Below are 20805 nucleotides of genomic sequence, written 5' to 3' on the forward strand. Positions count from 1 at the left end.
AACGGGACCCCCACACGCCCGACGTCTTGCAGGAAAGGGAGGGGTTGGGCTTTCGCTCTGGAGGACCCTGCCCCCCCCGTCTTACTTTCCTGTCTAGGAATCTAGCTCGTTTCCATTTAACCCTTGGCAAGCCGAGCGCACCCAACTCACGCCTCTCCCTCTCCCGAGAGCCGGAGCATCGCGCAACAATGGCATCCCGAGAAGGCGGAGCAGGAGAGGTTTATGGATTACTTCCGGCAAAGGATACCTTCAGTTTTGGACAGCAGCTGAACGGCCCCCTAACAGCTGGCCCCTGAAGACGGGTCCTAAGAAATCTTCACTGGCTCCCGGTCCGTTTCCGAGCACCATTCAAAGTGTTGGTGCTGACCTTGAAAGCCCCAAATGGTCTCAGCCCGAGGAAAACATTCCCGCAAAAAGACCAAAACTCCTGCATGTAGCCGCAGGTGATACAATAGGAGCCTTTCTGCAAGTGCCCTTTGCAACACAACTCACTGGGTGGTAACAAAGTAGACACATTTGCCTCTTTTCAACTGATGCTTTCGCTTAGCCCCGTTTCCTCAATGAATCCACCCATTTCTTGATGAGATGTAACTTCTGCCAGGAAAACCTGAGCTGAAATAGTAAGGAGAGCAAAACAGCTGCCCTGTCTGACCCCAGTCAGCCTCCAGACTCCCCCAGTCACATGGCAGGAGATTCTTCCTGAGCCCCCCCCCTCCGTGAGAAGGGTATGACATCATGGATGATCCAGTGATGATCCACATGATCCAAGCAGACTTGTCCAAAGAGCAGATCTCTAGGCCTGAATGAAACGGGTCTGTGATGATGGATTCTGGAGTCAAGAAAGGGGAGGGAAGGATTTTGCAATGTAAACATTGTAGGGGGGGACCCCGCTTTGCAAATGGATTGCCGGGATCAGCTTCCTCCCCCCCCCCCAATTCCTCCCTTCCCGGTACATCCTCCTCTCACCCCGCGCCCACAACCCCAAATCCCTCCACCATGCGCTGCACCTCTTCCTCCTCCTCCTCCCCGCAATCCGGCTTCTGTTTCCGAAATGAGCGGAGAGAGCCCCCCTCCCAAACTGCCTGCTTTTCCCGCAAGTGGAGCTTCTGCGCCGGATTGCTGCTCTGCGGCGTAGCTCTAGGGGAGCGCGCTTTGGAAAGGAAAGGCGGGGCGTCATGGGAGGGGAGTGGATGTTGCAGGAAAGGAAAGGAGAATCGGGAACGAGGACAAAGAGGTAAAGGGCTCGCGGGGGGCGGAGAGGGGAGAAAAGGACCCAGAGACCCCCGCCAGCTCCCCAGAGCGCCTTTCGTGGGCCCCATGGGAAGGGCCTGCATCCCTGCACGTGTGCTGCGAAGGGGGCTTTCCTTGGCCCCTTAGGCGCCTTGGCAGCGGCGGACATGGGGAACCTACGCAGGGGGTCCCCACGAGGACCCCATTGCCCCGTTTCCCCCGCGAAGGCATCCCTGGGGCCCTGTAGACTCCGCACGGATACAGGCGGGCCATGAAAGGGTTAACGGGCATGAGGGACGCCTGGATAGAGACCCCCCTGTCCCTAATCTGCGCGTCTTGGGGTGGCCCCTCAGGATGGAAAGATGGGGGGGATGAGGAGTGAGCCGCGCCAAGGGGGCCTCTGGGTGCAGGGGAGACTCTGGGACAGAGGGATGGAGTTGAGGAAGTGGAGAGGGGGAGCATCCCTGGGGCAGGGAAGGGCAGCATTGCGGGGGGGAGATAGGAAACCAGTCTTTGGGGACACTTCTCCATGGTGGCGCCTGCGGGGATTTTCTGGAGGGGCCGCCTAGGCTTCTCCCTCCCACCCAGGAATCGGCCACCCCTTCAAGGCGACCAGAGAGGGATCCCTGAAAAGTGGGGGGTCCAGTCCCCCCACCCCTCCTTCCTGTAACCTCCATCCTCTTCCCACCTCATAAGCCCCCATAAGCCCCTGCCCTGTCCAGGAAGAGAGGAGGGGAGAAGCCTTCTCAGAAGCAACTCTTCGTTTCTGCAATCCCATCCAGGAAGCAGCCAGAAACATTTTCCTCTCTCTCAGGCTTCCATCTTTAAGTTTCTCTTCCACTGCCTGGTTCCAGTACAAATAAAAGGCAGTAAAACATCAGACATTAAAAACCTCCCGATAGAGGGTTGCCTTCAGCTGTCTTCTAAATGTCAGAATGTTGCCCATTTCCTCACCCTCTGCCTGGTTCCCTGTAACTTCGCTTCTCGGTGGGGGGGGGGGATCAGCAGAAGACCTTCGAAGGACCACCTCCCTGTCCAGACTGAGAGATTTGGGGGGAGATGCTCCTTCAGGTCTACAGGGCCAAGGCTGTTGAGGGCTTTAGGTTGCAGATCTTGCTGCTCCATAATGATCTCATTCAGCAAATAAATTTATTACTGAAGAAGCATAACAGGATCCAAAAAATAGCAAAAACTTAACTTACGTAAAACCCTAACTTAGCATACCAAAACTGCACTCAACTAAGAATCACACAAGCAGAGTAGAGAAATAGCAGACTAGGAAGTGGGACCAGGCGCCTTTTGGCCTTGTAATTTATATTCCATTAAATATCAGAGTAACCTTGGGACTAGATAACAAGCCTGGCTCACTCCAGTTTAAACCAGCTTCATCTGGTTCCCCAAAACAAGAAAGGTTCTTCATAACCTCATCACAACTTATCCCACCACCAGCTCTCAGCAGAAAGGAAACTGCCATGTTTCAGGAAGCCTGCATTAGATCAATACTTTTTTTTGCCTGGAAAATGCAACCATGACAATTTAAAGATCAGCACCAACAGTGGGAAATGTGCTTGAAAATCTGCTTGGAGCCAGGTAAGATCCTTTAGAGGAAGTGATATGTGGTCTCGGTGCTGCTCCCATGCAGTTGCAGTTTTGGGTCACCTTCAAAGGGAGTCCCATCTAGACCACATAGCAGTAGTCCAAGCTGGAAATAACCAGAGCATGCACCACTCTAGCGAGACAGTCTGCGGGGAAGGAGGGTCTCAGCCTGTGTTCCAGATGGAGCTGCTAGAGAGCTGCCCTGGACACAGAATTGAGCTGCGCCTCCATGGTCAGCTGTGAGTCCAAAATGACCCCTAGGCTGCACACCTGGTTATTTAGGGGCACAGTTGCCCCATCAGGACCAGGGGTCCCCCACACCTGCCCACCCCTTGTTCCCCAGGGACAGTACTTCTGTCTTGTCAGGATTCAAGCTGAATCTGTTAGCCACCATCCATCCTCAAACCACCTCCAGGCACCAACACAGGGCATTCACCACCTTCACTGGTTCCAATTTAAATGAGAAGAAGAGCTGGGTATCATCCACATACTGGTGAAAACCCAGGCAAAAGCCCCGATGATCTCTCCCAGCAGCTTCATATAGATATTAAAAAGCATGGGGGAGAGGACAGAGCCCCAAGGCACCCCACAAGTGAGAGCCCAGGGGTCAGAACACTCATCTCCCAACACCACTTTCTGGACATGGCCCAGGAGGAAGGAGGGGAACCACTGCATAGCAGGGCCCCCAGCTCCCCTGGACGGTCCAGAAGGATACCATGGTCAAAGGTCTCCAAAGCCGCTGAGAGATCCAGCAGAACCAGGAAACAGCACAACCAGGGCAATTTCAGTCCCATGATGAAGCCTGAATCCCAATTGGAAGGATAATGGTGGCAGAAGCTTTCCTGGTCCTGCACTGTAGGAAAATGGTTGTTTGTGCCTATGTGGCAAGATGGGCGTGTGGGTGGAAATTTACTGCAGCCTGACCTTTTGGCAGGGCAGGCTGTGCTAGGCATGATGAGCGCGTGAACACCTCATGCTAGATTAATGATTGGTCCACTTAGCATAGCCTGAAGGTGGGGTGATATCCTTGTATGGTATTGTCTTTATCTGCCGGTTGATACAATGTTGTATGTTTTTTACTGTTCATAATAAATGCTGGGCTGCAGCAGCTCCTGGGCTGGTTAGGCTCAGCAGCAGTTAAGCTCTTTGAATTCATCTTGGCGTGAGACTGATCATTTTCTGGTGACGAGCAGGCCCTCGTCATTTGGTGCCCCGTTTGACTGACTTTGGACTCTACGTTGTTTCGCATCGTCCAGCGCTCACCCCGTCCGGCAAGGGTTCCAGACGTGTCTTTCATCCACTTCGGATCCCCGGTGAGTGCTCCCGCTCTTTTTGCTATTATGGGGCCACAAAAGAAATTTTTTGATGAACTTAAGTTCCTTCTTGCCAGTAACAACCTTGTTGTACTTGATGCCGATCTCAAGGCGCTTATACTAGCTCTGGACACTCACTGCCCCTGGTATCCTAAAGATGGCACATGGGACCTAAAAGACTGGGGGGAAATAGGGCAATTTTTCCAAAATCATCCTTAAATTGATGTCAAAGTTTTGCATGCCTGGTGTAAAGTCTACAGAACTATGTCGAGCTTAACTCCTGCAAATATTCTTCTGGCTGCCTCATCGCCTGCTTCACCTATCCTTCTGGCTCCTACTTCGTCTCTGCATCCCACGTTGCCTTCTTCAAATCCTCCGGTTTATGTACCCCCTAAACCACCGGATCTCTCTCCTTCGGCTCCTCCTGTCCCACCTCAGCCTCCACCACCTTCTTTGCTCTCTGCACCGCCCGCTACCACTCCTCTTCAAGAATCTCTTCGTGCCACTGCTCCGTTGCTGGCTTTCGATTCTGCCATCCCAAATCTTTTTCCTGTAATTGTTCCTGGCACCCCGGGGGAAGGCCCAGCCCGGCACGAGCAGTTTGATTTGAGATTCATAAAGGAACTGTATTCCTCTGTCAGGGACAATGGCTTGCATTCCCCTTATACCTTGGTAGTTTTGGTACTCTTTTCCAACAGAATCTGGTACCAGAAGATATTAAATTGCTGGCCCGTACTGTAATGCAGCCTCATCAAATGAACTTGTTCATACAAGCTTGGCACTGGGCTTGCCAACGTCGCGTTGACGGTATTCGCAACAATCTCAACAACGCTGCACAGGCTGCTCACCAAGCCGCGATTGCTGGCGCTGGCGCTGCACCCCCAGCCCCTGTTATGTTGACCCATACTGATGTTTTTGACGGGTTGACGGGTGGGGGCAATTTTCTTACCATCGCCCAGCAGCTAGCCCTTGATCCCATGTATTGGGAAGCCACTACCGCTGCCGCTCAGGAGGCCCTGTCCGCCGTGCCTGATGATAAGACCGAGTGCAGTGGGCGTTGGGGCAGCGTCCGCCAGGGCCCTATAGAGCCTTATGGACAATTTGTTGATCGCTTGTATAACACCCTCAAGCGGCAAGTTCAGGACGTAGCAGCCCAAGAAGTGATTGTTCGCCAGCTTGCGTTTGATAATGCAAATGAGGACTGTAAGCAAGCGCTGCGCCCTTTGATGACAACTCCCAATATAGCCATTGCAGATATGCTTAAAGCCTGCCAGTCAGTGGGCACTGAGACACACAAAGCCCGCCTTTTAGCCACGGCTTTGTCCTCCGCTGTGTCCCAAAATCCTGCAAAGGATAAAACTTGCTTTGGATGTGGCAAAGTGGGCCATTTTCGTGCGCAGTGCAGATCCACCACACAGCAACGTCGCCCTAGCACGAAGTGCCCCATTTGCAAGAAGGGTTTCCACTGGGCCAACCAGTGCCACTCTGCCACGCCTCAGCAAGGTCAGCAGGACCAGCAAAACCAGCGAAATCAGCCGACGGGAAACCGGCAGTCGGGCCCACCCCGGGCCCAGGTTCAACAATAGGGGATCCAGCGCATTCTCCGGTCATCCCACCTCCGGCTTTGCCTCGCCTCTCTTTAACTCAGGACTTATGCCTGCCACAACAAGTTTGAGTGTCAGTAGGGGCTGGTTTTTCTTCTTCAGCACAGTGCCTTGTCTTTCCATTGTCAGAGGTCTTGCGGCATGGGGTCCACCTTGTTCCAGATGTTTTACATGGGTTACAACAAAATGACCCCTATGTGACTGTTTTCTCTGATCGTCCGGCGCATCTGCGATCTGGCTCTCCTGTGGCAAAAATCATATGCGTCCCGGGGTCAGCCCAGGACCATGACCCTCTCATTGCCGCTACCTTTTCAGTCACGGAGGAGCGCCCAAAGATCCAGATGACCCTTGGGGGCCGCACGATTGAAGGTGTCTTGGACACGGGGGCGGACTGTTCCGTGATTGCCACCAAGGATTGGCCCCCCGCCTGGCCCACCGAACCAGCTTCTTCTGTTGTCGAGGTTGGAGGCACCCCCAAAAGCTCCAGGCACAAGACTTTCATGAGCTTTCAAGGGGCCATCGGATACTTGGTCATTTCTTCAAAAGACAAATATTCTGAATATAAGCAGCACTTCTGTTTTACATATTCTACATTGGAGAGATTTTGATACACAGGTCTGAGCTCATTTCTCCGCCTGAAACTGCTGTGTTAGAAGCATTGTGAGCCTGGGCAGTGTGTTTGGGGGTTCAGGGCTGCCTAGACAACAAGAGCCCCTTCTCAGCCTGGCTTATATGGTCCCAAGGAAAGCAGAGCAGTATGTTAGGCACCAACTTGGCTGCAGGAGTGGCTGGAAGGAGGTGTGCAGGACACCATTCAACCGCCTTAGAGAGTCCACTCTGGATTTCTGTAGGTTTTCTTCCATAGCATTTTCTTCTCCTGAAGATAACTCAAGAGGAAGTGAGGGAGTGCACCAAAGTATTACGACCAGAGATTTCCTTCCCAAAGGGTTCCCTTCCCTGGTTGACGAGCCCCATCTGCCCTCACTTTCCTCTGCATAATGGGCAGAATCTGCCTTCTTGACTGTGGGATTCACTGTTGTTCTCATCCTCTCCATCCACCAGGGCCTGCCTTCACCTGCAATAGAATTCCCCAACCCACCAAGGATTTGAGACCCATCAGGTATCCTCACCTGGTTTAGCCGGCCGGTTGAAGCCGTTCCTGGGATTGTGGCCCCTATTCCATCCTGACAGCTTCTGGAAGCCACAGGTGAGAGCTGAGTGCAGGGTGAGGACCAATGCTGAATAAATTACCCCATAAGGTGCATGACATTTCCCCCACCAAAGGTACTACAGCTCCCCTAACACCCCATGACATCGTATGATTATGATCTTTAAGACAGAACAGGAATAAATTCATGTCCCCAGAAATAACACAACTTCATTTTTAAAAAAAAATAATATTTATTAAAGTTTTAAAAGTTACAAAAGGAAAAGAAAGAGAATTAAACATAACAAAACAATACAATACACTACAAAAACAAAAATACTACATAAACATAACAAAAACAAAACAAAAACATTTAAGAAAACACATCCAATACTTTCAATATTATTATCTTTCATTTACTTGTTTCAGCGACTTCCTCACACCTCCCTTTTTTGTATTCCGCTTCAATTAATTGTTTCAGCAAATCCTTTCCATCTTCCTCAATTTTCTGTCCTATAATTTATCTTAATACATTCTAACCTTATTTTTCCCTTTAATCCATTTACAATCTATTGTACTTAATTCTTTATAGCATTTCTGCTAAAGCCATGTAACTTCATTCCAACATCTTTCTAACATTCATTAATTTTACAATATTTCTGTAAGTAATCTTTAAATTTCTTCCAATCTTCTTCCACCGACTCTTCTCCTTGGTCTCGGATTCTGCCAGTCATTTCCGCCAATTCCATGTAGTCCATCAACTTCATCTGCCATTCTTCCCGGGTGGGTAAATCTTGTGTCTTCCAATACTTTACGATGAGTATTCTTGCTGCTGTTGTTGCATACATAAAGAAAGTTCTATCCTTCTTTGGCTGACCATGCCCAAGAGAAAGGCCTCTGATTTCTTCAGAAAGGTATATTTAAATACCTTTTTCATTTCATTATAGATCATCTCCCAGAAAGTCTTAATCCTTGGGCATGTCCACCAAAGGTGAAAGAATGTACCTTCAGTCTCTTTACATTTCCAACATTTATTATCGGGCAAATGATAAATTTTTGCGAGCTTGACTGGTGCCATGTACCACCTGTAAATTATTTTCATTATTCTCTCTTAAGGCATTACATGCCGTGAACTTCATACCTGTGGTCCATAACTGTTCCCAGTCAGCCATCATAATATTATGTCCAACATCTTGTGCCCATTTAATCATAGCTGATTTCACCGTTTCGTCCTGAGTGTTCCATTTCAACAGCAAGTTATACATTCTTGACAAATTCTTAGTTTTGGGATCTAACAATTCTATTTCCAAATTTGATTTTTCCACTTGGAAGCCCAGTTTTTTTATCCATATTGTATGCCTCCATTATTTGATAGTAATGGAGTCAGTCTCGCACTCTATTTTTTAATTTTTTAACTTTATCTGACGAGATAAATTCATGGCCCAATCTTTTATTACTCAATATCTTCCTATGTAGCCTTATCACATGTGTTTCTTTTAGACAAATCAAATCCAATTGTTCCTTTTTCAATAAATGAAAAACTCTCCTCCTTTTTCCCGGGGAGTTCAGTCCATTCACATTCCAGCTTAATACTTGCAATGCCATGAATGGATTACTCTAATTTTCCTCCAACTGCACCCAATGCTTGCTCTTCTTCTGTTGGTAGTGTTGGTATCACGTTCACTGGGCAGTCCAGTCCAAAGGATAATGTTGCTATGTCCACCATTCCTCTTTTTGGTGATCTTCTGTCCAATGCTTTTTGTTCTAGTCCTCTGTCTGGTGATCTTCTGTCCGATGCTCTTGGCTCTTTTCCTAGTGATCTTATTTTTATTTTCCTTCCTTTGAAACTGAATGTAATGGTTATAGGGGTTGCTCGTGCGTAAGTTGCCGCCACACCTGGCTAGGTTACCTGGTTGAACCCTTTCTGTCTGGACAGCCCCTTCACTTCATGGCTGTTTCAGTCGCTGGCAGAATCTGTCAGTGGGCGTTTCTTGAACTTCTTCCAGCAAAGAAGTTCTTTGACGCCAAGTCTCCTCCTACTCTCCCTGCGTGCAAGTCTTCTGCGCAGGGAGGGTGTGGGCAGCGGAGCACCCGTGCTCTCTCCGCTGGTCTCCGGTGAAGAGTCCTGGAGCCTCCTCTCTGATTCCCCCATCCGCCCCCCTTCTCCACTGGTGTTATGCTGATTTCCTTCCCCAGCAGATGGGCTGCCTCTCTGCCTGCTGGGACCCTCTCCGGCATCCCTCTGGAGCCTTCCCTCCGCCTCTGGCTCCGATGGCAGTTCCCTGACACTGAAGCATAGACCTTGGGGAAATTCCCACCTGAAAATGATTTTGTTCTTTCTCAGCAGGGCAACCAAATCACCGTAATTGGACCTAAGATCCAAAAGATGTTTCGGGATGTCTTTAAACATTTCCACTCTTGACTGTAGTACTTCCAAAGGCTTCTTGTAATGCCAGCCCAAAATTTTATCTCTCTCTTCTTTAGTTTGGAGGGTGATCAAACAGTCTCTTATTCTATTCTTCTTTTTCTTCCCTCCTCTTCCTAGTCTAAAGGCCCTCACAATTTCAAAGTCCTCCTGCCCCAAGTCCAAGTCCCAAAAATCCGCAAACTCCTGCGTGAGAAAATCTATCAAACTATCCTTCTCCACTTCAGGTAAAGCTCTGATCGTCAAATTCGTCTGTTTTTCCTTAAGCTCAATCATAGAAAGCGTCAACTTGTGGTCCTCAAGTTGCCTCTGTAGGACTGGCACTCTCTCTTTTTCCAGTTGTGTAATTTTACCTTCCACAGCAGCTACTTTTTCCTTGGCTTCCTCTGCGGTATCAAAGTAGATTCCTGTATCAGTTTCTCAATAGATTCTGTATTAGTATTTACCTTTTGTCCCAAATTATTTAGACTTTCTGTATTTAGATCAATTTTAATAGTTGCAGCATCCACTTTCTTATTAAGCTGTTCCAATGAAGCATTTATCTTATTTAATGCAAGCGCTAAGGCCTCTTCTGATGACATTCCTCTTGGTTTGGGATGTGCTAGTACAGCTGCAGAGGAAGCAGAGGGGCCAGATGCTGAGGCTCTCCTAGTTTGTTGCCAAGTCTTCCCAGACCTTGTTGTTTTTTCTGGGATTGATGAATCTATTTTTCCCTTCCATCTGCCATAACACTTGAGAAATCCAAGGTCAGTCCCACAGTCAGACAGTTTTTATCTCTTCAGCTGGAAAGTCCCTAATCTAGCTCTTATAGCAGTTACAATAGTTTCCTCTAGAGGGAAACAGTTGCTATTTGTATTGATCCATAATGCCACTTTTTTAAAAAAAACACAGTTCAAAGTTAGTTTCAGTTTTTGGATACTTTTACTCCTTTTTAAACTCAGACGGAGACAGTTGAAACAATGTAACTCTCTTATTTTGCTAGCTGTCAACACACGTTCTATTCAGTCAATGAACGTTCCAATGCACAACAGTCTTATTTAGCAGTCCGTTTCCAGGTTATGAGCGGTGGTATATAACTTCCTTCACTCTCTCCCGCAGGTATATATACAGTCCAAATCCTCCCCCCTTTTCTCCCACTGCTGGAAGTTCAATCATTTACAATAGGCTTTCCAAGACTCTAGCTTGCAACCTCTTTGCTTCGGTCTATTTACAAAAGGGGAAGGCGGACTTCCTATTTTGAGCCTCCGCGTTTTGGTACCAAATTAAAACTTTTTAAAAGTCCAATTCTTCACTTTACTCACGGGTAGTTGCTTTTAGATCAGATTGTCCACAGGAAAAAGTCAGCGCTCTCCAGCAACGGCTGTGCGGCTTCACTCTGTGAAAAAAGCAGTCGATTCGAAGCACCGCGCCGCTCACCCTACTTCACTGCGGATCCCCGAAACCGGGTTTCCCCACGAGTAGGGGAGGCACAAAGGGTGCCCACCGAATCCCACGTTCACAGGCTTCGCCTGCCTGTGATTTTTAAAGGGTCTCCACCTTTGCCGCAGCAGCCAGACCCGATTTCCACACAGCAAATTCCTCCCATCAGAGGAATTCCGCCATTACCGATGGCGCTAACCCGGAAGTCCTCAGAAATAACACAACTTCAGGCCATCAATAAATCAATACTACATATTCCACTAAGACAGTTTATATATTTGCCTTTAATATCCTGCTTTTCAGTGTCATTTTCGGATAGTCCTGCATCAGATGACGGGCACGAGATCAGACAGCACATAATTCTTTAAAAAATCGTGCTGCTTTATGAACATTGATTGAGGATTTTGAAATTTGCTCATTAATTACTATCATTTGACATAGCAGCTTCAATTCCTAAAAATTGGGAACGTGGGTAGGAGGTGAGGGAATGTAGGAGACATTGAAATAGGAGAAGGTGCTAATGGAGCTTGATGTGTTCTCTTTCCCTTAGTTCTCTTCCTTGAAACCAAAACAGGATTCCCTTTCCTCCCACTCTGAAGAAGGAGATGGAGAAGAGAATCAAAACTCCAGGGAATGCGGCACCTTTCATTTCATTAGGAATAGAAATTAAAATGCAGAATGTGGTTCATTGAATGAGCACCCATAGTTCACATCAACGACCTCCAACAGGGGAGAAAGCATTTAAAGGTATGGAGTGCGGAAAGAACTTCAGTCAGAATGGAACCCTTAGAACACATCAACGGACTCACACGGGTGAGAAAACATATAAATGTATGGAGTGTGGAAAGAGCTTCAGTACCAATGGAAACCTTAGAACACATCAACAGACTCACACAGGGGAGAAACCATATCAATGTATTGAGTGTGGAAAGAGCTTCAGTTTCAATGGAAAGCTTAGAACACATCAACGGATTCACACAGGGGAGAAACCATATCAATGTATTGAATGTGGAAAGAGCTTCCGTCAGAGTGATCACCTCAATATACATCAACGGACTCACACAGGGGAGAAACCATTTAAATGCCTGGAGTGTGGAAAGAGCTTTAGTGAAAATGCAACCCTTAGAATACATCAACGGACTCACACAGGGGAGAAACCATATCAATGTATGGAGTGTGGAAAGAGCTTCAGTTTCAATGCAACCCTTAGAACACATCAACGGATTCACACAGGGGAGAAACCATATCAATGTATTGAGTGTGGAAAGAGTTTCAGTCAGAGTGGTCACCTCAATATACATCAACGGACTCACACAGGGGAGAAACCATTTAAATGCCTGGAGTGCGGAAAGAGCTTTAGTGAAAATGGAAACCTTAGAACACATCAGCGGACTCACACAGGGGAGAAACCATATCAATGTATGGAGTGTGGAAAGAGCTTCAATTTCAATGCAACCCTTAGAATACATCAACGGACTCACACAGGGGAGAAACCATATCAATGTATGGAGTGTGGAAAGAGCTTCAGTTTCAATGCAACCCTTAGAACACATCAACGGATTCACACAGGGGAGAAACCATATCAATGTATTGAGTGTGGAAAGAGTTTCAGTCAGAGTGGTCACCTCAATATACATCAACGGACTCACACAGGGGAGAAACCATTTAAATGCCTGGAGTGCGGAAAGAGCTTTAGTGAAAATGGAAACCTTAGAACACATCAGCGGACTCACACAGGGGAGAAACCATATCAATGTATGGAGTGTGGAAAGAGCTTCAATTTCAATGCAACCCTTAGAATACATCAACGGACTCATACAGGGGAGAAACCATTTAAATGTATGGAATGTGGAAAGAGCTTTAGTGATAGTGGAACCCGTAGAAAACATCAACAGACTCACACAGGGGAGAAACCATTTAAATGTCTGAAGTGTGGAAAGAGCTTCAGTCAGAATGGAGACCTTAAAGTACACCAGCGGATTCACACAGGGGAGAAACCATATCAATGTATGGAGTGTGGAAAGAGCTTCGGTTTCAATGCAACCCTTAGAAGACATCAACGGACTCACACAGCGGAGAAACCATTTAAATGCATGGAGTGCGGAAAGAGCTTCGGTTTCAATGCAACCCTTAGAAGACATCAACGGACTCACACATCGGAGAAACCATTTAAATGTATGGAGTGCGGAAAGAGCTTCAGTTGGAATGAAGAACTTAAATTACACCAGCGGATTCACACAGGGGAGAAACCATATAAATGTATGGAGTGTGGAAAGGACTTCAGTCAGAATGGACACCTTAGATCCCATCAACGGACTCACACTGGGGAGAAACCATTTAAATGCATGGAGTGCGGAAAGAGCTTCAGGCAGAATGGACACCTTAGAAAACATCAGCAAACACACAGGGGAGAAATTGTTTAAATGTATAGCATATGGTAGGAGCTGCAGTCAACGTGGAACGCTTGATTTATGTCAACAAATTCACACAAAAAATAAGCCTTATAAATATAAGGAAAGTTGATAGAGTTTCAATCCTAGTGGAAGTCCTACATCAACAGACTCATGGACAGGAAGAACTTTAGGAGTGAAACCCTACAAACCATCAACAAACTCAAAGAGGAGAAGCAGTTTAAATGAAAAGATTGCAAAAAGTGCTTTATTTACAATGTAGTGTTTAAGGAACATCCAGGGACTCTCACATGGAAGAACCCATTTAGATGTATGGAGTGTGGGATGTTTTCCTTTCAGTGTCCACTCTTTCTTCACAGCAATGAACTCAGCAGGAAATCAGTCTTAAACACACAACGTGAATTTGAATTTCTTGTGTTTATATGTAAAACTGAACAGCAATGAAATATTGAAGGCAATGTCAAACAATGTGAGTATAATCTAAGAGGTAAAGTACCTTTTGATAGAGAGGATGAATCTGGTTTGCTGGTGGTGAGTGAGGATTAGATATTGATATCTGGTCCAATACCGGTTTCTAGAGCACATTTGAAGAACAGCTGATATGGCAATACACCGCGAATTACAGTGTGTGTTTCTGGGATGTGCCTGCAAGCAGCAGCAGAAAGCTTTTCTTCGTGAAGCCCCTGCAGATGCCGAGTTCCTGACTTCTCTCCCAGGCGACAGGAAGCGAAAGACACACCTCCATTGCCCTGTGTCCTTCCAGCCTCTTTCCTCCCTTGCTCCCTTCTGCCGGTTTGTGTGCCTAACTTAGATATCCTGCATGCTGTATTTTTTTACTTCTGAAACTGGATTTGCTCTCAGGAGCTAAGTTTTGTGCCTCACTGAAGACCCAGTGAGAACTGTATGCTTTGAAAGCTCAGTAAACTATTACTGAAGAAGTCCTGCTGCCTCTGTGTGTGTTTTTGACCTCAGTGTGGGACTTGCTCTACATGTGGCCCCTTGTGAGATAAGAGGGTGCCCGGTACGCTTCTGCTGTGCCGATGGACGTCTGTGCCGATAGAAAAAACTTGAGCTCCCTTAGCTCTCTTAGCAGAGTCCTTAGCAGAGTTTTGCAGCGGCAGAAAGTGTTGCCTTGTGTGTGGATAATAAATCAGACTGAATGCAGGCTTCTTGCTAATCTCCAACAGCCTTTAATGAGAAGAAAAACAGACATTCTTTCGTCTCTCAGCCAAAAACGAAAGGAAACTCACACACAACGAAAGATTCCCATATGTGAACTTAACCACGCCTCAGAATGTGAGACGTCACACAGAACTGTTTAACCCTGTAATTTCTGATTCTCCTCACAGCCCCTACCCTGCTGCTACTTGGCTCATGCCCTGGAGTTGCTCTACTCAAGCATGCAAGACGGTTTTTGCACCAAACTCTGTCACCTCCCCACCGCATGATCTCCAAACATTGCTTCTTCACCAGAACTTCATCCCTGCCTCCTAAGCATTCTGAAGAAAACTTGAAATACTGTAAGTTAATGGGTGATTTCCCCACAAGCCTAATTTCAAGAGGGGGAAGGAGGGACTGCAGGTACCAGGGAAGTCTCCTGATAGGCCCATCTTCACTCTTGAACCTCATGGGGCAACCCCAGAGCTCCTGCTTATTCTGGGGTTTGGGGAAGACAGTACTTTTCCATAGTCCCAGAAGTTTTTATTCAATCATGCTACTCGGGAGTTTTCCTGCCAGAGGACGACAGTTCATATTACCATCACACTGATTTTACTGTTGTTTCTGCTTTTGCTGTCATGGAACTGCTGGGTGCGGGGGGGGGGGGAGCGCCAGCTGGGGAAGAAGGTGTCCACAAGGGAAGAAGGCTCAGAACCCAGGGACTGGTGGTGGGATGGCGATGAGCAAATAGAGGGAGAAAGGGGAGCAGACCGGGAGGGGAGGTGTTGCAAGCTGAGGAGGAAACAGGGTTTGCTGAGCAGGAAGAGGCTGGGGCAGAGAGCGGTTCAGGCTCAGAGGGAGGAGAGGAGGGGGCCAGAAGACCCAGAGGAGGCCGACTGCTGAAGCATCCAGGGAGACCCCCCCCTCCTGCTGCGACCAGCTCCCCTCTCCCCTGGTCTCCTAGAGCACACAGAGAAACCCGGTTCAGACCCCATGATCCTGCACATGATATTAAGAGGGTGTTTCCCTGCCCCCCAACATGCATCACTTTAATCTTGTTGACAATGAACTGTATTTTCAGCCCAATCACCCCGTTTGGAGAGCTCTTTTAGGGACTCCTTGCAATCTCTCTTTGTTTGAACAATCCTGGACAATTTACTGCCACCAGCAAACTTTGCCCCCTCCCTGCTCACTCCTATCTGTTGAAAAGCCACGGGTCCCAATACTGATCTATAGGGGACTCCACTTTCTTCTTCTCTCCATTTATTGGAGTCTCCATTTATTACTACGTGTTCCTCCCTCCTCCCATCCTTTTGTGCTGCAGAGGGAACCCTGCGGAAAAGTTATGGGGTGAATTTTGCTTCCCCACACATCCAACACTGCTCAGCATTGAGGGAAATGGAAGAGGAAACCTGGCCACAATCCAAGAGACTGAGCTTGTACATTTTATTAATGGGCGTAGGGTTTTTTTTGTCCCAACATGCATCACTTTAATCTCATTGACAATGAATTGTATTTTCTGCCCATTCACCCCGTTTGGAGAGGTCCTTTTGGAGCTCCTTGCAATATCTCTTTGTTTGAACAACCCTGGACAATTTGCTGCCATGAGCAAACTTTGCCCCCTCCCTGCTCACTCCTAACTCTAGATCATTTATGAACAAGTTGAAAAGCCACAGGTCCCAATACTGATCTTGAGGGGACTCCGCTTTCTGCTCCTCTCCATTCAGAGAACTGTCCCTTTATTAGTACATGTTCCCCCCTCCCTCCTTCCTTCTGCACAGTGAAGGGAACCCTGCAGAAAAGTTCTGGGGTGAATTTTGCTTCCCCACACATCCAACACTGGTCAGCATTCAGGGAAATGGACGAGGAAAGCTGGCCACAATCCAAGAGACTGAGGTCAGCAGAAAGCGAAGCAAAGCCTACTCAAAGGGAAACCTCTTCAGCTTCCAGCCCGTCTGCTCCCACAATGGCTGGAGAAGAATTGCCATTTGGGAACGGCACAGCTGAATGGAATCCCCACAATCGCTCCTGCTGGAGGAATAGGGGCACTTAGCCCTATACTCAAAGGTGATGGCCAGTGATAAGGAAAATCCCGGGTTGAGAGGGCCCAGCTCGTCCCCCATGAATCTGTGAGGTCAGTGAAAGAAGGAAGTTAAACTCCACTAACCTTGAAGAGTTACCCACCTCCGGAACGAATTAAGTTCGTAACTAGAGGTGCCACTGTAATCTGGAGCAAACCAGCAATCAGTAGACCATGATCTTTATTGTTGTGCAACAGATTCCCACACAGAGCAAGAACCCTGAGCCTGGGGTGACATCAACCTTTTTAACTCCCCCCCCCCACCCAGAATACATTTTGAGCAGCATCCTCACTAGTACGTCACAAGTGGGGAGGGGTATCAAAGGGTTACACAAGTTCAGCAGTTCATCCTTCTATCAGATACATCTCCGGACACCTCTCAAGTACCCACCACCCAGAGAACAATAAAACTATCGACATACATCCTTGCGCTCAGGGCTTCTCCTGAGATGGGCTTTCAGAAGACCTGGCTTGGTCAGCTGCTTCTATGGAAGTCTGTTGTCGCCCCTTGGTCACTCCCTGGGTGGGGCGAAGTGTACGTGCTCTCACGCTCAGGGGATTATGGCAGGAGGCCCTGTTCTTACGGCCTACGTGACTATCCGCTTCCAGGGTCATGGAGGAGGGTGAAGCCTAAATTCACCTTAAAATGGCGTTGAAATGGGAAGAATTGGTTAAAGAATGGATATTATATGAATTTGCAAAGTTAGGTATCTTTCCCTGAGCTGTCAAGCTGAAAGGATACATTCAGACACAATCTTTGTAGCAGTGTAGCAACTTTAGGCAATCGAAACCAAAATGGATACATTTAATATACTTTGCCCATAGTCTGAGCAGCAGGAGGGCGCTGAGACAACCATGCAAAGGCTGAGCTGAATGGCTGGTTTGCAGAGAGTTTCAGCGGTCTATGGATTCCCCCATTGGCTAGCTGTCAAACCATAGTGCTCTTGATTGGTGAGTTTCAGTTATTCATAAATCCCATTCATAAAACACAAAGTCTGTAAATCCCATTCATAAAATACAGATGCCGTGTTTTCCTGTATTTATACAATGCATGTGTTGTTCTTGTGCTACTGAGGGGAGAGGGCTTTGGGGCTCATCACCCCAGGGCATAATGTCAGATGGTAAACACACACACCCTTGTAATTTCCGTGACACCAGGACGGAATTCCCCCACCCTTGTCACACGCAGCTGGGCTCACTTGCCAGAGCCACCTGGAGGGCATGACTACAATTCCCATCATCCCTGACCACTGGTCTTGCTAGCTCAGGGTGATGGGAGCTGTACTCCAAAAGCAGCTGGAGACCTAAGTTTGGGAAATCCTGTTCTCCCTGAAGGACAAAGGAGGGTTCACGTGCATCAGAACGTCAGGTGAGCCCTGCAGGATCAGGCCCAAGGGGGCCCCTGTCCTCGCAGGGGCCAAGCAGGGGCCTCTTCTGGGAAGCCCACCGGCAGCACTTGAGCACCAGAGAAGGGGGGGAGGCGCATTTCTTCTAGGGACATATTTCTGGGGTCCCGACGGCGCCCCCCCAGCCTGGCTCCACTCTGCCAGGGCAGCTGCGTTTTGTTTCACTGCAGGTGAGCCTGCCCCCTGCAATGTGGGGCTCTTAGAAGGAACTTGGGGGGGCGGAGGGGCTGCAGAATGAGTATAGAGTGCAGAATGAGCTGTAGTGATAATGGAAGCCTTAGAAGACATCAACTCACACAGGAGAGAAACCATTTAAATGCCTGGAGTGCGGAAAGTGCTTTAGTCAGAATGGAGACCTTAAATTACACCAGCGGATTCACACAGAGGAGAAACCATATAAATGTATGGAGTGCGGAAAGAGCTTCAGTCGGAGTGGACACCTTAGAAAACATTGGCAGACACATAACGGAGAAACTGTTTAAATGTATGGTGTGTGGTAGGAGCTGCAGTCAGAGTGGAAACCTTGATTTATGTCAAGAAACTCATATAAAAGACAAACCTTATAATAATCAGGAACGTAGATAGAGGTTCAGTTCTAGTGGAAGTTCTTAATCAACAGACTCATGGACAGGAAGAACTTTAGGAGTTGAAACCCTACAAACCATCAACAAACTCAAAGAGGAGAAGCAGTTTAAATGAAAAGATTGCAAAAAGTGCTTTATTTACAATGTAGTGTTTAAGGAAATTCCAGAGACTCTCACTTGGAAGAACCCATTTAGATGTCTGGAGTGCAGGACGTGTTCCTTTCAGTGTCCACTCTTTTCTTCACAGCAATGAACTCAGCAGGAAATCAGTCATTAACACATGTTGTGTATGTGAAGTTCTGGAATTTATGTGTAAAACTGTATAGTAATGAAATATTGAAGGCAATGTCAAACAATGTGATTATGATCTAAGATGTAAAGTACCTTTCGATAGAGAAAGGGTGAGGGTTTATCTGGATTTCTGGTGGTCAGTGAGGATTAGGGCTGGGCGATATATTTTTCCATATTGGTTTCTAGACCACATCGTGATAACCTTCCAAAAACAATTGATATGGCAACACACCACAGATCACAGTGTCTGGGATGCTCGTTTGCCTGGAAGCAGCCGGCAGAAAGCTTTGCTTTGTGAAGCCCCAGCAGATGCCGAGTTGCTGACTTCCCTCCAAAACCACAGGAAGCGAAAGGCACACCTCCATTGCCCTGTGTCCTTCCAGCCTCTTTCCTCCCTTGCTCCCTTCTGCCGGTTTGTGTGCCTGACTTAGATATCCTGTGTGCTGTATTTCTTTACGGCTGAAACTGGATTTGCTCTCAGAAGCAAAGTTTTGTGTATCACTGGGGGCCCAGGGAGAACTGTATGCTTTGAAAACTCAGTTAACTATTACGGAAGAAGTCCTGCTGCCTCTGTGTGTGTTTTTGACCTCAGTGTGGGACTTGCTCTACACATGGCCCCTACCCTGCCGATACTTGGCTCATGCCCTGGAGTTTCTGTACTCAAGCTTGCAAGATGGGAGCATCTCTGTGTGACTTGTTTTTGCACCAAACTCTCTCACCCCATGATCTCTGAATGCTGCTTCTTCACTAGAACTTTTCCCTGCCTCCTACGTGTTCTGAAGAAAACATAATTACTGTAATTTAATGGGAGATTTTCCCCAAGCCTTATTGCAAGAGGGGGAAGGATGGGTTGCAGGTACCAGGGAAGTTTCCTGGGGGGCCCATCTTCACTCATGAACTGCATGGGGCAACCCCAGAGCTCCTGCTTATTCTGGGGTTTGGGGAAGATAGTACTTTTCCATAGTCCCAGAAGTTATTAATCTTCCAGCCAGAGGACCAGTGTGCATATTAATATCATACTTATTTTACTGATGTTGCTGCTGTTGCTGTCATGGACTGGCTGGGTGAAAGGGGGGGAGGCACCAGCTGGCGGACCCACAAGGGAAGAAGGCTCAGAGTCCGGGTGTTGTATGCCCCCAAAGGCTTTCTGATCTCCTAGGTCTGACCAATAAAAGGTTAATTTGGTGTTGGGGGGGGGGACCCAGGTGCGAGGCTGCTCAGCCACCCAGCTCATCCGGCAGAGCCCGTGGGTCCCTGCGGAATAAAGGAAGGAGTCCGGCCACCAACCGGAGCAAATAGCTGTAGATCAAAGTTTATTGTGCAACAGGTTGAAAGAGGAATTGAACCCCGAGGATGGGGTGACAAGGACTTTTAAAAGTTGCCCTCTTATCCCAGCATACAGTTCGTGGAGCATCATTGCTACATCAGAAAAGGGGAGCATCACGACATCATTGCTACATCATCACAACATCAGAAAAGGGGAGGGTAATACATGATTCATATGCCTGTTGTCTTTGTCCACGGAGTTTTCTTGGCAGGGATACTGGAGTGACTTGCCGGTACCTCCTCTAGGTGGATCACATTTGGTCAAAACTCTCCACTATGACCTGTCCATCTTGGGTGGCCCTGCACGGCATAGCTCATAGCTTCTCTGAGTTATTCAAGCCCCTTCGCCACGGCAAGGCAGTGATCCATGAAGGGGCAATGATCCATAAAGCCATGGTTTTCCCAGTAGTAATGTATGGAAGTGAGAGCTGGACCATAAAGAAGGCTGATCACCGAAGAATGGATGCTTTTGAATTCTGGTGCTGGAGGAGACGCTTGAGAGTCCCATGGACTGTAAGAAGATCAAACGCATCCATTCATAGAATCATAGAGTTGGAAGAGACCACAAGGGCCATCGAGTCCAACCCCCTGCCAAGCAGGAATCAGAGCACTCCTGACATATGGTTGTCAAGCCTCTGCTTAAAGACCTCCAAAGAAGGAGACTCCACCACACTCCTTGGCAGCAAATTCCACTGTCGAACAGCTCTCACTGTCAGGAAGTTCTTCCTAATGTTTAGGTGGAATCTTCTTTCCTGCAGTTTGGATCCATTGCTCCGTGTCCGCTTCTCTGGAGAAGCAGAAAACAACCTTTCTCC

At 47.7% G+C, this 20805-nt stretch overlaps 4 protein-coding genes and 1 pseudogene across 6 annotated transcripts in view; all 5 read left to right on the forward strand.

The window, feature by feature from the left end:
* LOC128421982 (zinc finger protein 420-like) overlaps positions 1 to 13689 on the forward strand; it is a 171334-nt gene extending 157645 nt beyond the window's left edge. Inside the window, exon 4 of the transcript XR_008332413.1 lies at positions 13505 to 13689. The gene's annotated coding sequence lies outside the window, so the exon portion shown is untranslated. The remainder of the gene's footprint in view (positions 1 to 13504) is intronic.
* Positions 1 to 20805, forward strand: part of LOC128421969 (zinc finger protein 624-like) — a 125478-nt gene that overhangs the window by 51702 nt on the left and 52971 nt on the right. The window lies entirely within an intron of this gene.
* LOC128422000 (gastrula zinc finger protein XlCGF7.1-like) overlaps positions 1 to 20805 on the forward strand; it is a 43945-nt gene that overhangs the window by 8803 nt on the left and 14337 nt on the right. The window lies entirely within an intron of this gene.
* LOC128421979 (zinc finger protein 420-like) overlaps positions 1188 to 20805 on the forward strand; it is a 100941-nt pseudogene continuing 81323 nt past the window's right edge.
* On the forward strand, positions 11778 to 13508 carry LOC128422004 (zinc finger protein 470-like; the record flags this gene model as incomplete). The annotated part of the gene is made up of 1 exon (XM_053405446.1): positions 11778 to 13508. A coding segment is annotated over one exon (1380 nt), but the record flags the coding sequence as incomplete, so codon positions are not given.

This window comes from Podarcis raffonei, chromosome 10, assembly GCF_027172205.1.
Source record: "Podarcis raffonei isolate rPodRaf1 chromosome 10, rPodRaf1.pri, whole genome shotgun sequence".
Classification (NCBI taxonomy): Eukaryota; Metazoa; Chordata; class Lepidosauria; order Squamata; family Lacertidae; genus Podarcis; species Podarcis raffonei.